Source organism: Haliotis rufescens, unplaced genomic scaffold, assembly GCF_023055435.1.
Source record: "Haliotis rufescens isolate VD_foot unplaced genomic scaffold, xgHalRufe1.0.p SCAF_49, whole genome shotgun sequence".
Taxonomy (NCBI): domain Eukaryota; kingdom Metazoa; phylum Mollusca; class Gastropoda; order Lepetellida; family Haliotidae; genus Haliotis; species Haliotis rufescens.
In genome coordinates this window covers 2,515,190-2,537,152 of record NW_025964212.1, presented here as the reverse complement: position 1 = coordinate 2,537,152, position 21,963 = coordinate 2,515,190, and the positions used below count along the sequence as shown (strand labels likewise).

At 48.5% G+C, this 21,963-nt stretch overlaps 1 protein-coding gene across 8 annotated transcripts; it reads right to left on the bottom strand.

Moving 5' to 3' along the window:
- Positions 1-846: 846 nt before the first annotated feature.
- Positions 847-20,526, bottom strand: LOC124115679. 8 transcript variants are annotated; one of them, XM_048383493.1, is made up of 9 exons: positions 13,595-13,611; positions 13,387-13,542; positions 12,115-12,173; positions 11,108-11,248; positions 10,483-10,659; positions 9,992-10,060; positions 8,877-9,175; positions 5,819-5,926; positions 847-2,568 (listed from the first exon to the last, which is right to left on the bottom strand). In XM_048383493.1, the coding sequence occupies exons 3-9, from the start codon at positions 12,158-12,160 to the stop codon at positions 2,062-2,064; spliced, it is 1,347 nt and encodes a 448-aa protein (XP_048239450.1). In that variant the 5' UTR covers positions 12,161-12,173; positions 13,387-13,542; positions 13,595-13,611; the 3' UTR covers positions 847-2,061. The 8 variants fall into 8 exon arrangements, with proteins under 8 accessions (XP_048239450.1, XP_046332710.1, XP_046332708.1 ...); XM_046476754.2 differs by lacking the exons at positions 13,387-13,542; positions 13,595-13,611 and adding an exon at positions 20,190-20,526; XM_046476752.2 differs by lacking the exons at positions 13,387-13,542; positions 13,595-13,611 and adding an exon at positions 20,005-20,525.
- Positions 20,527-21,963: the final 1,437 nt, after the last annotated feature.

Here is a 21,963-nt window from a genome sequence, read left to right as displayed (position 1 = left end):
CTGTCTCACTGTTCTGTGGAAAGATCTATTATGTTTTGCAATACTATGTTTGTTTCCTCGTAATCTCAATATTGTCTGTACAAAATTATATTTATATATTCTGAGCGTGTCTTTCAAATGTGTACGTGAAATTATTCAGTATTTATCTGTTCAATGTCAAAATCTGTGATAGTATTTATATACACATTTTTATCAAGTTACATTATGACTTTGTGATGAAATTAATTATTTCTGAAGGAAAGAACTCATGCGTTTGTTGTCATTTCACCGGAATAGAGCGTACTGTGTGTCTGTGTTTGCATGTGTGCGTGTGTGCGTGTGTGAATGTTTGCGTGTGTGCATGTGTGCGTGTGTGAATGTGTGAGTGTTTGCGTGTGTGAATGTGTGCATGTGTGTGTGCGCGCGTGTGAATGTGTGCGTGTGTGCATGTGTGAATGTTTGCGTGTGTGGTTGTGTGCATGTGTGTGTGTGCGCGCGTGTGAATGTGTGCGTGTGTGAATGTGTGAGTGTGTGCATGTGTGAATGTGTGTGTGTGTGCGCGCGCGTGTGAATGTGAGTGTGTGTGAATGTGTGTGTGTGCGCGCGTGTGAATGTGTGCATGTGCGCGCGTGTGAATGTGTGTGTGCGCGCTTGTGAATGTGTGCGTGTGTGCATGTGCGCGCGTGTGAATGTGTGCGTGTTTGCGTGTGTGCGTGTTTGCGTGTGTGCGTGTGTGCATGTTTGCGTGTGTGCGTGTGTGCATGTGTGCGTGTGTGCATGTGTGCGTGTGTGCGTGTTTGCGTGTGTGACCATGGAGCACGCAAAGACGCCAACATGTGGGTCTACTTAAACAAAAGACAACAACAATTTTATGTCAAGATTTGCTTTATTTTGTCAAAGTATTCTATAAAACGTAACAAACTTGACTTTAGGGGGGTTTCCCACACGATAACGGTTCGCAGTAATTATGTGCTTGCCAGTCGTCTGAGACATGGCGAATATCTATGGCACCGCAAATGTGTTGTGCATAGGTGCGTCCTTTCGGCGTGCCAGAAATCTATGATCGGAATTGGGAATCTCGATTCTCCTGATTATGTTTCTAAGCTTAACAGCACCACACCCGTGGCGAGTTTCACCAAAGAAGTAAACATTTCAGACATCTCCTACATCAAGCTGACACATCGTGATATAATTGATATATTGTTGAAAACGTGTTAAACCCGACTCCCTCAAATACTATTAAGTGCTACATCCCATAACGTCCCATTTCAGGAATAATGACTGACTAAAATATCAGTTCACAAAGTGGTCTTCAGCAACCCATGCTTGCCGTAAAAGGCGACTATGCTTGTCGTAAGAGGCGACTAACGGGATCGGGCGGTCAGACTCGCTGACTTGGTTCATGCATGTGATCGTATCCCAATTGCGTGGACCGATGCTCATGATGTCACTCACTGGATTTTCTGGTCCAGACTACGATCGCAGCTGTTGTAACATGTCAGCTCACGTGGTCCAGTCTACGATCGCAGCTGTTGTAACATTTTAGCTCACGTGGTCCAGTCTACGATTGCATATGTTGTAACATGTCAGCTCACGTGGTCCAGTCTACGATCGCATATGTTGTAACATGTCAGCCTACATATTTCACACATGGGGCCAATAAATCATCGCATGTGGTTCAAACTTTACTGCGGGTGTATATCATATTCAAGTTAACATTGTTCATACTTAAGCTTTATACAGTCAGCAGTTGAAACACATTAGCTGAAATTGTCCAATCTTGTAGTGCATATCACAAGTGCTTTCAACACATTATTCCACAAGGTCCATACATGCAGCTCATTGCAAGTGTTCTATATCAGCTCACGTGGCAAATGGTTTCCGCGCATACGACAAATGACGAATGTAAACCAATACTAGAAAACCTTAAAGTTTACATCTCGTAACCAGGGCCCCCTTGCACAAACCGATCTTAGCGCTGAGACTATCGTAAGCCTATGTTAAAGTATGGAGTTAAGATCATCTTACGCTAAGATCGCTTTGTGCAAGCGGGCCCAGGACCCAAATCATTTACTCCACATTTCAGTCAGCTAAATATTGAAATTTTTCATGGAGATTGTACTTGTGTATTCGTCCCTTCCTTACAATGAAGAACCCCACATTGTCTCCGTAAAGTTTTGAAAGAATGGTACTCATTGCTGATTGGTCAAATCGATGACACGTGCCGTAAGTCCTGACCTTCATCCTGCAGTCATACACGCTAGATGGCGCTGGTGTCTTATACAGGTACATGCACTTGGGGGAGAAGGCGCAGGCCAGCCAGGGGGACAGGATGGCGTGCTGGGTGTAGAAACTGTTGTGCCATAACAAGAACCCGCCCTCCAACTCCCGGAAGCGGGACATGAGGCATGACGTCACTCCAAAATAGTCGTACATCCGGGGATCTGTGTGAATGGCTGTGGAGATGGATGACGTGGAGACCATCATGCCACGCTCTCGTACTTCCTCGAGAACTGACGTGAGATTTGAAGTTGTGAACCTGACAGAAGAGTCGACCCAGATGACGAAGTCCGACACTGGGAGATGAGCCTGTAGGAGGAAGGGGGGTAGTTGTAGTAGTGCAGTCATGACATGTTGACCACAAACATGTATTAACATTGTTTTGTTTTGTTTATTTGTTTGTTTGTTGTTTAAAGCCGCACTCCCAGCCATATCTCAGCTATTTGACGTCGGTCTGTAAATAATCGTGTCTGGACCAGACAATCCAGTGATTGACATAATGAGCATCGATCCACGCAATAGGGATCAATGACATGCATCAACCAAGTCAGCGAGCCTGGCCACCCGATCCCGTAAGTCGCCTTTTACGGCAAGCATAGTCGCCTTTTACGGCAAGCATGGGTTGCTGAAGACCTATTCTACCCCGGATCTTCCCGAATGCATTGATTGGTGGTGGAAATACACAATAGCAACGCCAGATTATCCGACGAAACTGATTCCATTGGAGGTGAAAGGTAAAAGAGGTGTATCATGGGCGGATACATGAATATTAAGACATATTTTGCATTTTTGCTTCTCATGGATTTTAGAAAGTTATAAGTTATCTAGAATTAGGTGATTATTCTGACTCCATCTTCGCTAGACAATGGGCTCAAAACATACCACAACAAACAAATGTCACAATGGCTAATAACAAAGCAGGAGCTTGTAAGTAAATGTTAACATGTCACCTCACGTTCCTGAAAGATTTACTCGTGGAGGGATTTTTCAACCAAGCATACCCACACGTATTCAGTTCATGCTATCTTCCCGTAGCATTGTTCACCAACAGACATTTAATTTACTTCTTTCGACAAACACACGGGTATTGAGACGGAACAAGCTTCTTAGGATGATCACATCTACCTCTATGGTGAGTACACCAACCTGTATGGTGAATACACCAACCTGTATGGTGAATACACCAACCTCTATGGTGAGTACACCAACCTGTATGGTGAATACAACCAGCTGTATTGTTAATACACCCACCTGTATGGTGAATACACACACATGTATGGTGAATACACAAACCTCTAAGGTGAATACACCAACCTCTATGGTGAATACACCCACCTGTGTGGTGAATACACCCACCTCTGTGGTGAATACACAAACCTGTATGGTGAATACACCAACCTCAATGGTGAATACACACACCCCTATGGTGAATACACCAACCTGTATGGTGAATACACACACCTCTAAGGTGAATACACACACCCCTATGGTGAATACACCAAACTGTATATGGTGAATACACACACCTCTATGGTGAATACACCAACCTCTATGGTGAATACACTAACCTCTATGGTGAATACACACACCCCTATGGTGAATACACCAACCTGTATGGTGAATACACACACCTCTAAGGTGAATACACACACCCCTATGGTGAAAACACCAACCTGTATATGGTGAATACACACACCTCTATGGTGAATACACCAACCTCTATGGTGAATACACTAACCTCTATGGTGAATACACACCCCCCTATGGTGAATACACCAACCTGTATGGTGAATACACACACCTCTAAGGTGAATACACACACCCCTATGGTGAATACACCAAACTGTCTGGTGAATGCACACACCCCTATGGTGAATACACTAACCTCTATGTTGAATACACACACCCCTATGGTGAATACACCAAACTGTCTGGTGAATACACACACCTCTAAGGTGAATACACACACCCTATGGTGAATACACCAAACTGTCTGGTGAATACACACACCCCTATGGTGAAAACACCAACCTGTATATGGTGAATACACACACCTCTAAGGTGAATACACCAACCTGTATGGTGAATACACCCACCTGTATGGTGAATACACCCACCTCTGTGGTGAATACACACACCCCTATGGTGAATACACAAACCTGTATGGTGAATACACACACATCTAAGGTGAATACACACACCCCTATGGTGAATACACCAAACTGTCTGGTGAATGCACACACCCCTATGGTGAATACACTAACCTCTATGTTGAATACACACACCCCTATGGTGAATACACCAAACTGTCTGGTGAATACACACACCTCTAAGGTGAATACACACACCCTATGGTGAATACACCAAACTGTCTGGTGAATACACACACCCCTATGGTGAAAACACCAACCTGTATATGGTGAATACACACACCTCTAAGGTGAATACACCAACCTGTATGGTGAATACACCCACCTGTATGGTGAATACACCCACCTGTGTGGTGAATACACCCACCTCTATGGTGAATACACAAACCTGTATGGTGAATACACCAACCTCAATGGTGAATACACACACCCCTATGGTGAATACACCAACCTGTATGGTGAATACACACACCTCTAAGGTGAATACACACACCCCTATGGTGAATACACCAAACTGTATATGGTGAATACACACACCTCTAAGGTGAATACACACAGCCCTATGGTGAATACACCAAACTGTATAAGGTGAATACACTAACCTCTAAGGTGAATACACACACCCCTATGGTGAATACACCAACCTGTATATGGTGAATACACACACCTCTATGGTGAATACACAAACCTGTATGGTGAATACACTAACCTCTATGGTGAATACACCCCCCACTATGGTGAATACACCAACCTGTATGGTGAATACACACACCTCTAAGGTGAATACACACACCCCTATGGTGAATACACCAAACTGTCTGGTGAATACACACCCCCCTATGGTGAATACACCAACCTGTATGGTGAATACACACACCTCTAAGGTGAATACACACACCCCTATGGTGAATACACCAAACTGTCTGGTGAATGCACACACCCCTATGGTGAATACACTAACCTCTATGTTGAATACACACACCCCTATGGTGAATACACCAAACTGTCTGGTGAATACACACACCTCTAAGGTGAATACACACACCCCTATTGTGAATACACCAAACTGTCTGGTGAATGCACACACCCCTATGGTGAAAACATAAACCTGTATATGGTGAATACACACACCTCTAAGGTGAATACACCAACCTCTATGGTGAATACACACACCCCTATGGTGAATACACACCCCCCTATGGTGAATACACCAACCTGTATGGTGAATACACACACCTCTAAGGTGAATACACCAACCTCTATGGTGAATACACACACCCCTATGGTGAATAAACCAACCTCTACGGTGAATACACACACCTCTGTGTTGAATACACACAACCTCATCTTTATGATGACGACGCCTTCCATTGTGATGGTGACACCTAACGTATACCGACCACGCCTACCTGTATGATGGCTGACTTCCAGGCATATGACTTGAGGTTGGAGAAGACGGGAGGAAGCTGGGAGAAGGGGAAGCTCCTCAACTGGCACTGGGGGCAGTGGTTCTGGAACTGAGGCAAGAAGGGAGAAGTATGATGAGATGTCTGTATGTTTCCAAAGCAACAAGAAACTGCATATTTACATACCATGTGACTGCAATCGCCATGTCTAGCGTCTGGCGCCGTATGATCGGTGCACACGTTTCTGCAGTTCCATTCTTATACACCTTTGGGGTCACGGGTGGCCCAGACGTCTAAGGCGCCGCGATTCGCTGTGCAGAGTTGCGTCCCTTGGGCACGCCAGAAACCTATGATTGTGGCTTCGAATCCCGGTTCGCCCCGATTATGTTTCTAGGTTTGTTAGCACCATACCCGTGTTCGTGGGTTTCACCGAAGTGGTAAACGTCTGAGACCTGCATCACTTCGGGCTTTCCTCCCACATTAAGCTGACATGCCGCGATATAACTGGAATACTGTTAAAAGCGGCGTTAAACCCAACTCACTCACTCACTCACTTATTCACCATTACTGCAAGGCATATATACATGCAGTTCTTGGCTTAGCTATGGTGGTACTGATGCTGTGAAAACCATCACCTGACAGTGTTAGTAAAGACTTCTACTAGTCCTCAGACTGTGCTTCTTGTCTTCATAAAGCTTACAGTTCTGCGAAAAAGCAATCTCAAAGAGGACACCCCATTACAGGTCATACACGTGAAGATCCGTAAAAGGCGACTATGCTTGTCGTATGCGGCGACTAACGGGATCGGGTGGTCAGGCTCCCAAATGCATAGACCGATGCTCATGATGTCAATCTCTGGATTGTCTGGTCCAGACTCGATTATTTACAGACCGCCGTCATAAAGCTTGAATATTGCTGAGAGCGGCGTTAAACAGATAAACAAACATTACAGGTCACGTCAGAACGACATTGGTTGACCAGTGAAATGACTAACAAGACGTCGACACAGAAATCAGCAATCCCGAGCTTTAAAGTACGGCTTCCATTCAAGACAAGCTCTGACAAATATTTGGACAAAGTTCTCAATTTAAAATTTGAAAACTGTACAACAGAAAGTTCTGGAATGTCTTGTAGATGGCCAAGATCGTATGGCAATGCGTCCCACGGGCCATGGAAAGTATCTTCCGTTTCAAATGTTTATCCCATTGAAGCAAGAGATCGACGATGTCTACCTTTCGCACTCAGAGAATGACCAGTCTCGACTATCCGACGAAACAGAACCCCCTGTCTGTTAAAGGCCAACTATCTGTAAGAGAGGATTACTGAAAATCAGGGACGTCACCAGTTGTCCAAAACACTTTCGCGATCCCGTAAGCGACGCTGTGATTGGTGGGATGAAAGGTGGTTCTAACGTGACCTTTAATGGGAAGTCCTCAGATCTTTGTGTAAAGGTAGCGAGCACTGAGATCAGATTTTAATAAGATGGAGCTACAAAGTCTGCCTTCTAGGCCATAGAAATGCTACTGGCTACTTGAATACAGGCCCTACAAGTGGGTAGAATATCTTCCAGTCAAAGAGCTATCAGTATATCAGAACGGTCGGACAGCCTAGTGGTTAAAGCGTTCGCTCGTCACGACGAAGACCCGGGTTCGATTCCCGAGATGGGTTCAATGTGTGAAGCCCATTTGTGGTGTCCCCCTGCCGTGATATTGCTGTAATATTGCTAAAGGTGGCGTAAAACCAGACTCACTCACTATCAGTAAACTACAGTGTGTGAAGTGAGTGAGTGAAAGTTGCAGTCGGCAAGAGTCAAGCTGTATCACGGCGTCATGTACACATGGAACCTGGACCAGACAAACCAGTGATCGAGAGCATGTGCAACGATCCACGCAGTCGGGGTTCGACCACACGCAATCAGTAAAGTCACCGACCAAAACCACAGATCCATTTAAATCGACCCTAACAGGCAACCAACTAGTGACCAACACTACCCGGGAATCACCACGGCGTTAGTGTACATTAAGGTTCCTAGATAGCATTGAAACACAAGTTGGTGGGAGCGGCAGGGTAGTCTAATGGTTCAAACGTTCGCTCGTCATGCCGCAGTCCCGGGTTCGACTCCCCACAATGGTACAATGTGTGAAGCCTATAGTTTTGGTATCCACCGCTGTTATGATGCTGAAGTTTCGCTAATTTAAGCGGCGTTAAACCATACTCACTCACTCACCAACCCACTCACTAGTTTACGTAATGTTCACTATTCAACATACTAGACTAGACAAGACTAGATACCTGTGAAGATCCGGGTTAGAATTGTCTTCAGCAACCCATGCTTATCGTGAGAGTCGACAAACGGGATCTGGTAGTCAGGCTCGCTGACATGGTTGATGCATATCATCGTAATCCAATTGCATAGACCAATGTGCATGACGTTAGTCATTGTCATTGTCTGGTTCAGACTCGATTATTCGAGGGCGGTCGGCTAGCCTAGTGGTTAAAGCGTTCGCTCGTCACGCCGAAGACCTGGGTTCGATTCCCGACATGGGTACAACGTGTTAAGCCCATTTCTGGTGTCCCCGCCGTGATATTACTGGAATATTGCTTAAAGCGGCGTAAAACATGCGACGTTAAAGAGATGAGGTGAGGTGAAATTGGGTTTAACGTCGCCTCCAAGATTATTGCACTTATATAGCAACGTGCATGCACGTGTGTGTGTGTGTGTGTGTGTGTGTGTGGTTGCTTGTACTAGTCCGGACTGATGCCGATTTATAGTGCTAGCTCACTGAGATACCATGCCGCAGTTTAACATGAATACCCCACTCAGACACAGTATACTGACTCCGAGCCGACCGGTCCTTGTTTTTTAGCCCCTTAATGCCGAGCGCCAGACAGGGTAACAACAAGTACATCTTATAACGTCCTTTGGTATGACGCGGCCGGGGATCGAACCCCGGACCTTCCGCTCTCCGGGCGGACGCTCTACCACTAGACCACGGAGGCGGACTACGACGTTAAAGAACAAAATAAACATGACTTTAGCAGGATTGAAGAAATCACTCACGGAATGTCGCTGTTTGTCGTTGAGGCCAAGGTCATACACATAGAACCGGTAGTCCAGCTGACTGGGGAACACCTCCTCCACGAGGTTCTTGATGAGCGGCTGACCCTCGAGGTAGTGGTTGGCGGACACACCCGTTAGGAAGGTGACACTGGTCTTGTCCACTGATGGGTCAGTCATGTTACGCAGCACGCGCAGGTATTTGGCCGGAATCACGTGTTGGCGACGGAGCAGATCACGCAAATTTTCTTCCGGTGGGTGAAGGAAGCTGTCGGAGCACGTGTCATCTACACATGGTCGAACTGAAAACATTTATGAACAAACATATTTTATTAATTCGTGAATATTTGTACAGTGAAAGTATGACAATCTCTTAGGTGATACATCAGACAGTGGGTTAGCCTAGTTGTTAAGCCGTTTGTTTGTCAAGCAGAAGTTCGGATTTGAATCCCTGCATGAGTGAGTGAGTATGGTTTTACGCCGCTTTTAGCAATATTCCAGCAATATCACGGCGGGGGACACCAGAAATGGCCTTCACACATTGTACCCATGTCGGGAATCGAACCTAGGTCTTCGGCGTGACGGGCGAACGCTTTAACCACCAGGCTACCCGACCGCCCCTCCCCCACCCCCCTGCATGATAACAATGTGGCTGACAATTTGTAGTGGTACAAACCGTGATATTGATGAATGTTCACTGAAGCGTCGTAAAGACGCGATTATTATCTGAACAACGCCCCTGCCACTTTGCTGAGCCTGATACCACTGACACATGGTCCACAGGGGGCACGGGTGGCCCAGTCGTCTAAGGCGCCGCGATTCGCTGTGCAGAGTTGCGTCCCCTGGGCACGCCAGAAACCTGTGATTGTTGGTTCGAATCCCGGTTCGCCCCGATTATGTTTCTAGGTTTGTCAGCACCATACTCGTGCTCGTGGGTTTCACCGAAGTGATAAACGTCTGAGACCTGCATCACTTCGGGCTTTCCTACCATATTAAGCTTACACGCCGTGATATAACTGGAATACTGTTAAAAGCGGCGTTAAACCCAACTCACTCACTCATTCACTCATGGTCCACAAAATCCATGTTATTTTCAGGAGTTGCTTCCCTTGACTTACATATGCTCCTCTGTTGGGTGCAGCTCTTCTGCGGGGAAGGGAAGACGTTACGACGCCGTGACGTCAGAACTGGAACAGATACAAAACAGCCTCAGCATCAACGACATCCACGACACTAACACCATCTTTGCCTGAAACGCAACCAACAACAATGTGCTGCTGATGTCAATCTTTATCTATATGACCGCCTCCGTGGTCTAGTGGTAGGGCGGAGACGGTTCGGGGTTCGGGGTTAAAAGGTTAAAAGGTGGTACTTGTTGTTACCCTGTCTGGCGCCCTGTCGACTGGTCGGCTCGGAGTCAGTTTACTGTGTCTGAGTGGGGTATTCATGTTAATCTCAGTGAGCTAGTACTATAAATCGGCAACGGCAATAGTACAAGCAGACACACACACACTCTATAAGTGCAATAATTTTGGACGCGACGTTAAACCCCATTTCACCCCACCTCACCTTTGTCTATAGTAGAAGTACACATCCCGGTAGTACTCACCTTCTAGCTTCTTCTTGTATAAACCTACAAGTCTGTCAACAACATTGTCGCTGTCGTCATCCACGACCTCGCGCTGTCTGATGACACCCCTGACGTCTCCGCCATGATTTCTATGTCGCTCATTGTCTGTTTTGGGGCTTTTTCTTACACGGCGGTCTTGATCTATATGACGTAGGTCTTTCAACCACAAAGAATATTCATGTTAAACAAGTTTGGTGCGCAGTCCGAAATATCAAATACCAACAATGATATGTCATAAATAAGTGAGTGAGTTGGGTTTACGCCGCTTAACGGTATTCCAGTTATATCACGGCGTGTGAGCTTAGATAGCCCGAAAAGACGTTTACCGATTCGGTGAAACACACGAGCACGGTGTGGTGCTGGCAAACCAAGAAACGTAATCGGGTCGAACCGTGATTTGAACCCTTAGGTTTCTGGCCTGCTCAAGGGATTCAACACTGCACAGCGAAATTCGGCGCCTTAGACGACTGGGCCACCCGTGCCGCCGATAATATAAATAAACGGAATAAGCAAAAAAGAATAATCAGCATTCTTTTACAGCCTAGTTTAATTGACGTTAGATACAGACACCATCACGCAGTCTGTGTGTTGCCATAATGTTTACCGTGAAGGAGTTCCTGTGGGTGCGAGGGCAGGTTCCTGCCGCCTGGAGAACCGTGGGTGCCTGATGTCTGCAGTATTGTGACGAAGTAGAATAACGTCGCCACCAGCAGCAGAAACACCGGTGCGAGCAACGGACGTCTACCTGCAATAAACATCGCTTGTTGCTAAACCTAAGTATGTAGAAGCAGACTTCTATAGCAGAAACACCACTGAAGTCATGGACAGTAACAATGCACAATAATGGTGATACGACTGTTGTCAGAGAACCATGGCATACTTACCATTGATGCCAATGTATCGTAGCAGACTTACCATTTATGTCAATGAACCGTAGCAGATCTACCATTGAAGCCAATGGACAGAAGCAGATCTACCATTGAAGCCAGTGGACAGAAGCAGATCTACCATTGAAGCCAGTGGACAGAAGCAGATCTACCATTGAAGCCAGTGGACAGAAGCAGATCTACCATTGATGTCAGTTAACCGTAGTCAACCTGCAATTGCTGTCAATGAACCATAGCAGATCTACCATTGAAGCCAATGGACAGAAGCAGATCTACCATTGATGTCAATTAACCGTAGTCAACCTACAATTGCTGTCAATGAACCGTAGCAGATCTACCATTGAAGCCAATGGACAGAAGCAGATCTACCATTGATGTCAGTTAACCGTAGTCAACCTACAATTGCTGTCAATGAACCGGTAGCAGATATTCCAATGATGTCCAAGGACAGTGAAATGACTTCAATTTGTGAATAAAGAGTCCCGATGTTCCAGACACCCTGTTAAACAGTGCAACCCGATGTTCCACAGACACCCTGTTAAACAGTGCACCTCGATGTTCCAGACACCCTGTCAAACAGTGCACCTCGATGTTCCAGACACCCTGATATTCCAGACACCCTGCTCCAACTGAACAGCGTATTCCATATCAATCTTGAGATAAGTCATTTCATTGTCCCATTTCAGGGTTCACTTAAAATATGAATATGTATAAAAACACATACCTAAAACACGTGGACCTGACGTCAAGTAGCGGAGTAACCCCATCATTGACGTAATTCACCTGAAACACGTGATAGTAATAATGATGATGATAACAATAATAACAATACACCAAATATACCACTTAAAAGAAAAGGAAGTTCCCGGTTCTTCCATATCACTATACAGTATAGTTACTTATAGTCACTATAAGATAGGTGAGGCGAGGTGAAATGGGTTTTAACGTCGCCTCCAAGATTATTGCACTTATATAGCGACGTGTGTGTGTGTGGCTGCTTGTACGAGTCTGTACTGAGGCCGTTTTATAGTGCAAGCCCACTAAGATAGGTGAGGGGAAATGGGGTTTAACGTCGCATCCAAGATTGTTCCACTTATATAGCGACGTGCATGCACGTGTGTGTGTGGCTGCTTGTACTAGTCCGGACTGATGCCGATTTATAGTGCTAGCACACTGAGATACCATGCCGCAGTTTAACATGAATACCCAACTCAGACACAGTATACTGACTCCGAGCCGACCGGTCCTTGTTTTAGCCCCTTAATGCCGACCGCCAGACAGGGTAACAACAAGTACCATCTTTTAACGTCTTTTGGTATGACGCGGTCGGGGATCGAACCCCGGACCTTCCGCTCTCCGGGCGGACGCTCTACCACTAGACCACGGAGGCCGTGGCCCACTTAGATACAATGCTGCAGTTAAACATGGATACTGAGTCAGTAGAGTGACTATATAGAGTGACAGTATATAGAGCCCATCAGTCCTTCTTTTAGCCAAGCGCCAGACAGAGTAATAACAAGAACCATCTTGTGGAATGACGCGGCCGAAAGACGGGTGGGTGGTGGTTTACTTCTTGAGACCTTGTATCACTGGGGAAGAGAGACGGGTGGGCGGTGTTTCACTTCTTGAGACCTTGTATCACTGGGAAAGAGAGACGGGTGGGCGGTGGTTCACTTCATGAGACCTTGTATCGGTGGGGAAGAGAGACGGGTGGGCGGTGGTTCACTTCTTGAGACCTTGTATCACTGGGGAAGAGAGACGGGTGGGCGGTGGTTCACTTCTTGAGACCTTGTATCGGTTGGGAAGAGAGACGGGTGGGCGGTGGTTCACTTCTTGAGACCTTGTATCGGTTGGGAAGAGAGACGAGTGGGCGGTGGTTCACTTCTTGAGACCTTGTATCACTGGGGAAGAGAGACGGGTGGGCGGTGGTTCACTTCTTGAGACCTTGTATCACTGGGGAAGAGAGACGAGTGGGCGGCGGTTCACTTCTTGACACCTTGTATCACTGGGGAAGAGAGACGGGTGGGCGGTGGTTCACTTCTTGAGACCTTGTATCACTGGGGAAGAGAGACGGTTGGGCGGTGGGTCACTTCTTGAGACCTTGTATCACTGGGGAAGAGAGACGGGTGGGCGGTGGTTCACTTCTTGAGACCTTGTATCGGTTAGGAAGAGAGACGGGTGGGCGGTGGTTCACTTCTTGAGACCTTGTATCACTGGGGAAGAGAGACGGGTGGGCGGTGGGTCACTTCTTGAGACCTTGTATCGGTTAGGAAGAGAGACGGGTGGGCGGTGGTTCACTTCTTGATACCTTGTATCACTGGGGAAGAGAGACGGGTGGGCGGTGGTATACTTCTTGAGACCTTGTATCGGTGGGGAAGAGAGACGGGTGGGCGGTGGTTCACTTCTTGAGACCTTGTATCACTGGGGAAGAGAGACGGGTGGGCGGTGGGTCACTTCTAGACACCTTGTATCACTGGGGAAGAGAGACGGGTGGGCGGTGGGTCACTTCTTGAGACCTTGTATCGGTGGGGAAGAGAGACGGGTGGGCGGTGGTTCACTTCTTGAGACCTTGTATCACTGGGGAAGAGAGACGGGTGGGCGGTGGTATACTTCTTGAGACCTTGTATCGGTGGGGAAGAGAGACGGGTGGGCGGTGGGTCACTTCTTGAGACCTTGTATCGGTTGGGAAGAGAGACGGGTGGGCGGTGGTTCACTTCTTGAGACCTTGTATCACTGGGGAAGAGAGACGGGTGGGCGGTGGTTTACTTCTTGAGACCTTGTATCGGTGGGGAAGAGAGACGAGTGGGCGGTTGTTTACTTCTTGAGACCTTGTATCGGTGGGGAAGAGAGACGAGTGGGTGGTGGTTTACTTCTTGAGACCTTGTATCACTGGGGAAGAGAGACGGGTGGGCGGTGGTTCACTTCTTGAGACCTTGTATCACTGGGGAAGAGAGACGGGTGGGCGGTGGTTCACTTCTTGACACCTTGTATCACTGGGGAAGAGAGACGGGTGGGCGGTGGTTCACTTCTTGACACCTTGTATCGGTGGGGAAGAGAGACGGGTGGGTGGTGGTTAACTTCTTGAGACCTTGTATCGGTGGGGAGGAGAGACGGGTGGGCGGTAGTTTACTTCTTGAGACCTTGTATCGGTGGGGAAGAGAGACGGGTGGGCGGTGGTTCACTTCTTGAGACCTTGTATCACTGGGGAAGAGAGACGGGTGGGCGGTGGTTCACTTCTTGACACCTTGTATCACTGGGGAAGAGAGACGGGTGGGCGGTGGTTCACTTCTTGACACCTTGTATCACTGGGGAAGAGAGACGGGTGGGCGGTGGTTCACTTCTTGACACCTTGTATCACTGGGGAAGAGAGACGGGTGGGCGGTGGTTCACTCCTTGTGACCTTGTATCACCGGGGAAGAGAGACGGGTGGGCGGTGGGTCACTTCTTGAGACCTTGTATCGGTGGGGAAGGGAGACGAGTGGGCGGTGGGTCACTTCTAGACACCTTGTATCACTGGGGAAGAGAGACGGGTGGGCGGTGGGTCACTTCTTGAGACCTTGTGTCGGTGGGGAGGAGAAACGGGTGGGCGGTGGGTCACTTCTTGAGACCTTGTTTCGGTCGGGAAGAGAAACGAGTGGGCGGTGGTTTACTTCTTGAGACCTTGTATCACTCGGGAAGAGAGACGGGTTGGCGGTGGGTCACTTCTTGAGACCTTGTTTCGGTCGGGAAGAGAAACGAGTGGGCGGTGGTTTAGCTCTTGAGATCTTGTATCGGTTGGGAAGAGAGACGAGTGGGCGGTGGCTCACTTCTAGAGACCTTGTATCGGTGGGGAAGAGAGACGAGGGGGCGGTTGTTTACTTCTTGAGACCTTGTATCACTGGGGAAGAGAGACGGGTGGGCGGTGGGTCACTTCTTGAGACCTTGTATCGTTTGGAAAGAGAGATGAGTGGGCGGTTGTTTACTTCTTGAGACCTTGTATCACTGGGGAAGAGAGACGAGTGGGCGGTTGTTTACTTCTTGAGACCTTGTATCACTGGGGAAGAGAGACGGGTGGGCGGTGGGTCACTTCTAAAGACCTTGTATCGGTGGGGAAGAGAGACTAGTGGGCGGTTGTTTACCCCTTGAGACCTTGTATCACTGGGGAAGATAGACGAGTGGGCGGTTGTTTACTTCTTGAGACCTTGTATCCCTGGGGAAGAGAGACGGGTGGGCGGTGGGTCACTTCTTGAGACCTTGTATCACTGGGGAAGAGAGACGGGTAGGCGGTGGTTCACTTCTTGAGACCTTGTATCGGTTGGGAAGAGAGACGGGTGGGCGGTGGTTCACTTCTTGAGACCTTGTATCACTGGGGAAGAGAGACGGGTAGGCGGTGGGTCACTTCTAGAGACCTTGTATCGGTGGGGAAGAGAGACGGATGGGCAGTGGTTTACTTCTTGACACCTTGTATCACTGGGGAAGAGAGACGAGTGGGCGGTGGGTCACTTCTTGAGACCTTGTGTCGGTGGGGAGGAGAAACGGGTGGGCGGTGGGTCACTTCTTGAGACCTTGTTTCGGTCGGGAAGAGAAACGAGTGGGCGGTGGTTTAGCTCTTGAGACCTTGTATCACTGGGGAAGAGAGACGAGTGGGCGGTGGGTCACTTCTTGAGACCTTGTATCACTGGGGAAGAGAGACGGGTGGGTGGTGGTTTACTTCTTGAGACCTTGTATCACTGGGGAAGAGAGACGGGTGGGCGGTGGTTCACTTCTTGAGACCTTGTATCGGTGGGGAAGAGAGACGGGTGGGCGGTGGGTCACTTCTAGAGACCTTGTATCACTGGGGAAGAGAGACGAGTGGGCGGTTGTTTACTTCTTGAGACCTTGTATCACTGGGGAAGAGAGACGGGTGGGCGGTGGTTCACTTCTTGAGACATTGTATCACTGGGGAAGAGAGACGGGTAGGCGGTTGTTCACTTCTTGAGACCTTGTATCGGTTGGGAAGAGAGACGGGTGGGCGGTGGGTCACTTCTTGAGACCTTGTATCGGCTGGGAAGAGAGACGAGTGGGCGGTTGTTTACTTCTTGAGACCTTGTATCACTGGGGAAGAGAGACGGGTGGGCGGTGGGTCACTTCTTGAGACCTTGTGTCGGTGGGGAGGAGAAACGGGTGGGCGGTGGGTCACTTCTTGAGACCTTGTATCACTGGGGAAGAGAGACGGGTGGGCGGTGGGTCACTTCTTGAGACCTTGTATCACTGGGGAAGAGAGACGGGTGGGCGGTGGGTCACTTCTTGAGACCTTGTATCGGTGGGGAAGAGAGACGAGTGGGCGGTTGTTTACTTCTTGAGACTTTGTTTCACTGGGGAAGAGAGACGGGTGGGTGGTTTGTCACTTCTCGAGACCTTGTATCACTGTGGAAGAGAGACGGGTTGGCGGTGGTATACTTCTTGATACCTTGTATCGGTTGGGAAGAGAGACGGGTGGGCGTTGGGTGACTTCTTGAGACCTTGTATCACTTGGGAAGAGAGACGGGTTGGCGGTGGTATACCTCTTGATACCTTGTATCACTGGGGAAGAGAGACGGGTGGGCGATGGTTCACTTCTTGAGACCTTGTATCACTGGGGAAGAGAAACGAGTGGGCGGTGGTTTAGCTCTTGAGACCTTGTATCACTGGGGAAGAGAGACGGGTGGGCGGTGGTATACTTCTTGATACCTTGTATCACTGGGGAAGAGAGACGGGTAGGTGGTGGGTCACTTCTTGAGACCTTGTATCACTGGGGAAGAGAGACGGGTGGGCGGTGGTATACTTCTTGATACCTTGTATCACTGGGGAAGAGAGACGGGTGGGCGGTGGGTCACTTCTTGAGACCTTGTATCACTGGGGAAGAGAGACGGGTGGGCGGTGGGTCACTTCTTGAGACCTTGTATCACTGGGGAAGAGAGACGGGTGGGCGGTGGGTCACTTCTTGAGACCTTGTATCACTGGGGAAGAGATACGGGTTGGCGGTGGGTCACTTCTTCAGACCTTGTATCACTGGGGAAGAGAGACGAGTGGGCGGTTGTTTACTTCTTGAGACCTTGTATCACTGGGGAAGAGAGACGGGTGGGCGGTGGGTCACTTCTTGAGACCTTGTATCGGTGGGGAAGGGAGACGGGTGGGCGTTGGGTGACTTCCTGAGACCTTGTATCACTTGGGAAGAGAGACGGGTTGGCGGTGGTATACTTCTTGATACCTTGTATCACTGGGGAAGAGAGACGGGTGGGCGGTGGTTCACTTCTTGAGACCTTGTATCACTGGGGAAGAGAGACGGGTGGGCGGTGGTATACTTCTTGAGACCTTGTATCACTGGGGAAGAGAGACGGGTGGGCGGTGGTATACTTCTTGAGACCTTGTATCACTGGGGAAGAGAGACGGGTGGGCGGTGGTATACTTCTTGAGACCTTGTATCACTGGGGAAGAGAGACGGGTGGGCGGTGGTTCACTTCTTGAGACCTTGTGTCGGTGGGGAGGAGAAACGGGTGGGCGGTGGGTCACTTCTTGAGACCTTGTGTCGGTGGGGAGGAGAAACGGGTGGGCGGTGGGTCACTTCTTAAGACCTTGTTTCGGTCGGGAAGAGAAACGAGTGGGCGGTGGTTTAGCTCTTGAGACCTTGTATCGGTGGGGAAGAGAGACGGGTGGGCGGTGGGTCACTTCTTGAGACCTTGTGTCACTGGGGAAGAGAGACGGGTGGGCGGTGGGTCACTTCTTAAGACCTTGTTTCGGTCGGGAAGAGAAACGAGTGGGCGGTGGGTCACTTCTTGAGACCTTGTATCACTGGGGAAGAGAGACGGGTGGGCGGTGGGTCACTTCTTGAGACCTTGTATCGGTGGGGAAGAGAGACGGGTTGGCGGTGGGTCACTTCTAAAGACCTTGTATCGGTGGGGAAGAGAGACGAGTGGGCGGTGGGTCACTTCTTGAGACCTTGTATCACTGGGGAAGAGAGACGGGTGGGCGGTGGGTCACTTCTTGAGACCTTGTATCGGTGGGGAAGAGAGACGGGTTGGCGGTGGGTCACTTCTAAAGACCTTGTATCGGTGGGGAAGAGAGACGAGTGGGCGGTTGTTTACTTCTTGAGACCTTGTATCACTGGGGAAGAGAGACGGGTGGGCGGTTGGTCACTTCTTGAGACCTTGTATCGTTTGGGAAGAGAGATGAGTGGGCGGTTGTTTACCCCTTGAGACCTTGTATCGGTGGGGAAGAGAGACGGGTGGGCGGTGGGTCACTTCTTGAGACCTTGTATCACTGGGGAAGAGAGACGAGTGTGCGGTTGTTTACCCCTTGAGACCTTGTATCGGTGGGAAGAGAGACGAGTGGGCGGTTGTTTACTTCTTGAGACCTTGTATCACTGGGGAAGAGAGACGAGTGGGCGGTTGTTTACTTCTTGAGACCTTGTATCACTGGGGAAGAGAGACGGGTGGGCGGTGGGTCACTTCTAGAAACCTTGTATCGGTGGGGAAGAGAGACGAGTGGGCGGTTGTTTACTTCTTGAGACCTTGTATCACTGGGGAAGAGAGACGAGTGGGCGGTTGTTTACTTCTTGAGACCTTGTATCACTGGGGAAGAGAGACGGGTGGGCGGTGGGTCACTTCTAGAAACCTTGTATCGGTGGGGAAGAGAGACGAGTGGGTGGTTGTTTACTTCTTGAGACCTTGTATCGGTGGGGAAGAGAGACGAGTGGGCGGTGGTTCACTTCTTGAGACCTTGTATCGGTGGGGAAGAGAGACGAGTGGGCGGTTGTTTACTTCTTGAGACCTTGTATCGATGGGGAAGAGAGACGAGTGGGCGGTTTTTTTCTTCTTGAGACCTTGTATCACTGGGGAAGGGAGACGGGTGGGCGGTGGGTCACTTCTTGAGACCTTGTGTCGGTGGGGAGGAGAAACGGGTGGGCGGTGGGTCACTTCTTGAGACCTTGTATCACTGGGGAAGAGAGACGGGTAGGCGGTTGGTCACTTCTTGAGATCATGTATCACTGGGGAAGAGAGACGAGTGGGCGGTTGTTTACTTCTTGAGACCTTGTTTCACTGGGGAAGAGAGACGGGTGGGCGGTGGGTCACTTCTTGAGACTTTACATCGATAAGGAAGAGAGACGCCTGGGAGATTGTTTACTTTCGGAGATATTGTATCAATGGGGAAGAGATACAAGTTAGTCACTCTTAAAATACAATCAGTTTGAACTTCCCCGTGCAGAGGGAAGGGAGATAACCCAGTGTTGCAGGGGTTGCCAATATTACGAATTCGAGCAGACATGTACAGATAGATACAGGGTCAGTGATGGATTTGTATCCTCGCACCGAATACCTGCCTGGGTTACACATGACTGACTGACAATGCTGGTACACGCACCAACGCATTTACCTGTACACAAACACAGGTATACGGGCCTACCCGAATACTTGTATACAATTCCGGGTGTAGGGACCAACACACGTTTCAGTTGCTAAATACGGGTACACTGAACAAACAATCAGTTTACATATGCAGGTCAAAGGAAGGACACAATTATAGTGCTGAGTAATACGGGTACACGGGTACACGGACGTTAAATATAGAAAATAAGGGTGTATCATGTCATTATACAAGACATGATGTCACTACTCACGTCTCCAACCACGACTGCACACTTTGTTAGTACAGACAGGCATGCAACATCCCGGGGACGGTATATTCCTACATGTGCCGCTTACAATCGGGTGAATCACAATTCACAATACACAATACACAATACTGCGCACTGCACAGGTAGATGACACACACACAAGATAAGGTCTTCCTGGTGTCACTCACGCAGAACGCTAACTTCAACAAGCTCTACGTCAGCTGGGTCTGTATCACAAAAACACAATGGCCGCCTCCTTAAACAGTTTCCTCCCTGTTTCGGGTGTCCCACTAAACTACAGATACACACATACAGGGACGGGTGTGCCCGTTCTGCCTAGAAGTTTCTTTGTCCTGCTCACAAAGCATGTTTAGGGGCCCGAAAGGTTCGTGGAGCCATCGTCGTACCCCAAACTGTATTCGCAATAGACCACCCTAACTGTATTACGGGTAGACTGAACTGGTTAGACAGGTGGGGAGGTTATTCATCTAGGCTGAAGTTCGCTCTGAAGACCTCTAATGGTATAGAAACCCGTCGTCTAATGTAGCTAAATATAAACATCATATAGAGAGGCGGATAATAATAAGCTGGCGAACTCTAATCCTGGTTTTCTGTAGAAAACCTGCCCTGTCACACCGCTTGAGATCACATTGCTATTTATATAATGATAAAATTCAACGTATATCACACTGGCGACTAGACTTTCAGGTGAATCAATGTCAACCGGAGAATCTATCTATCGGTTGTGTCTGTGTAGATTTTACTGGATGAGGTTGTGTTCAGTGAAGTGCTCAGGGTAGAATGATCTGCCTGTTTTCAGGGTTGACTGTAGTGGGTGTATTCAGGGTAGAATGAACTGCCTGTTTTCAGGGTTGACTGTGGTGGGTCTGTTCAGGGTAGAATGATCTGCCTGTTTTCAGGGTTGACTGTAGTGGGTGTATTCAGGGTAGAATGATCTGCCTGTTTTCAAGGTTGACTGTTGTGGGTGTGTTCAGGGTAGAATGATCTGCCTGTTTTCAGGGTTGACTGTTGTGGGTGTGTTCAGGGTAGAATGATCTGCCTGTTTTCAAGGTTGACTGTAGTGGGTGTATTCAGGGTAGAATGATCTGCCTGTTTTCAAGGTTGACTGTAGTGGGTGTATTCAGGGTAGAATGATCTGCCTGTTTTCAAGGTTGACTGTGGTGGGTGTATTCAGGGTAGAATGATCTGCCTGTTTTCAAGGTTGACTGTAGTGGGTGTATTCAGGGTAGAATGATCTGCCTGTTTTCAGGGTTGACTGTTGTGGGTGTATTCAGGGTAGAATGATCTGCCTGTTTTCAAGGTTGACTGTAGTGGGTGTATTCAGGGTAGAATGATCTGCCTGTTTTCAAGGTTGACTGTAGTGGGTGTATTCAGGGTAGAATGATCTGCCTGTTTTCAAGGTTGACTGTAGTGGGTGTGTTCAGGGTAGAATGATCTGCCTGTTTTCAAGGTTGACTGTAGTGGGTGTATTCAGGGTAGAATGATCTGCCTGTTTTCAGGGTTGACTGTGGTGGGTGTATTCAGGGTAGAATGATCTGCCTGTTTTCAAGGTTGACTGTAGTGGGTGTATTCAGGGTAGAATGATCTGCCTGTTTTCAGGGTTGACTGTAGTGGGTGTGTTTCAGGGTAGAATGATCTGCCTGTTTTCAAGGTTGACTGTAGTGGGTGTATTCAGGGTAGAATGATCTGCCTGTTTTCAGGGTTGACCGTTGTGGGTGTATTCAGGGTAGAATGATCTGCCTGTTTTCAGGGTTGACTGTAGTGGGTGTGTTCAGGGTAGAATGATCTGCCTGTTTTCAGGGTTGAGTGTAGTGGGTGTATTCAGGGTAGAATGTACTGCCTGTTTTCAAGGTTGACTGTAGTGGGTGTGTTTCAGGGTAGAATGATCTGCCTGTTTTCAAGGTTGACTGTAGTGGGTGTATTCAGGGTAGAATGATCTGC

What these genes read in the sequence shown, in the direction of transcription:
- LOC124115679 (XM_046476754.2), bottom strand. Translation starts at nt 12,160, where the DNA reads ATGATGGGGTTACTCCGCTACTTGACGTCAGGTCCACGTGTTTTAG. An exon ending in ATACAAGAAGAAGCTAGAAG is followed by an intron (nt 10,061 to 10,482) that starts GTGAGTACTACC and finishes TATCTGTTCCAG; the next exon opens with TTCTGACGTCACGGCGTCGT. An exon ending in CACCCAACAGAGGAGCATAT is followed by an intron (nt 9,176 to 9,991) that starts GTAAGTCAAGGG and finishes AAATGTTTTCAG; the next exon opens with TTCGACCATGTGTAGATGAC.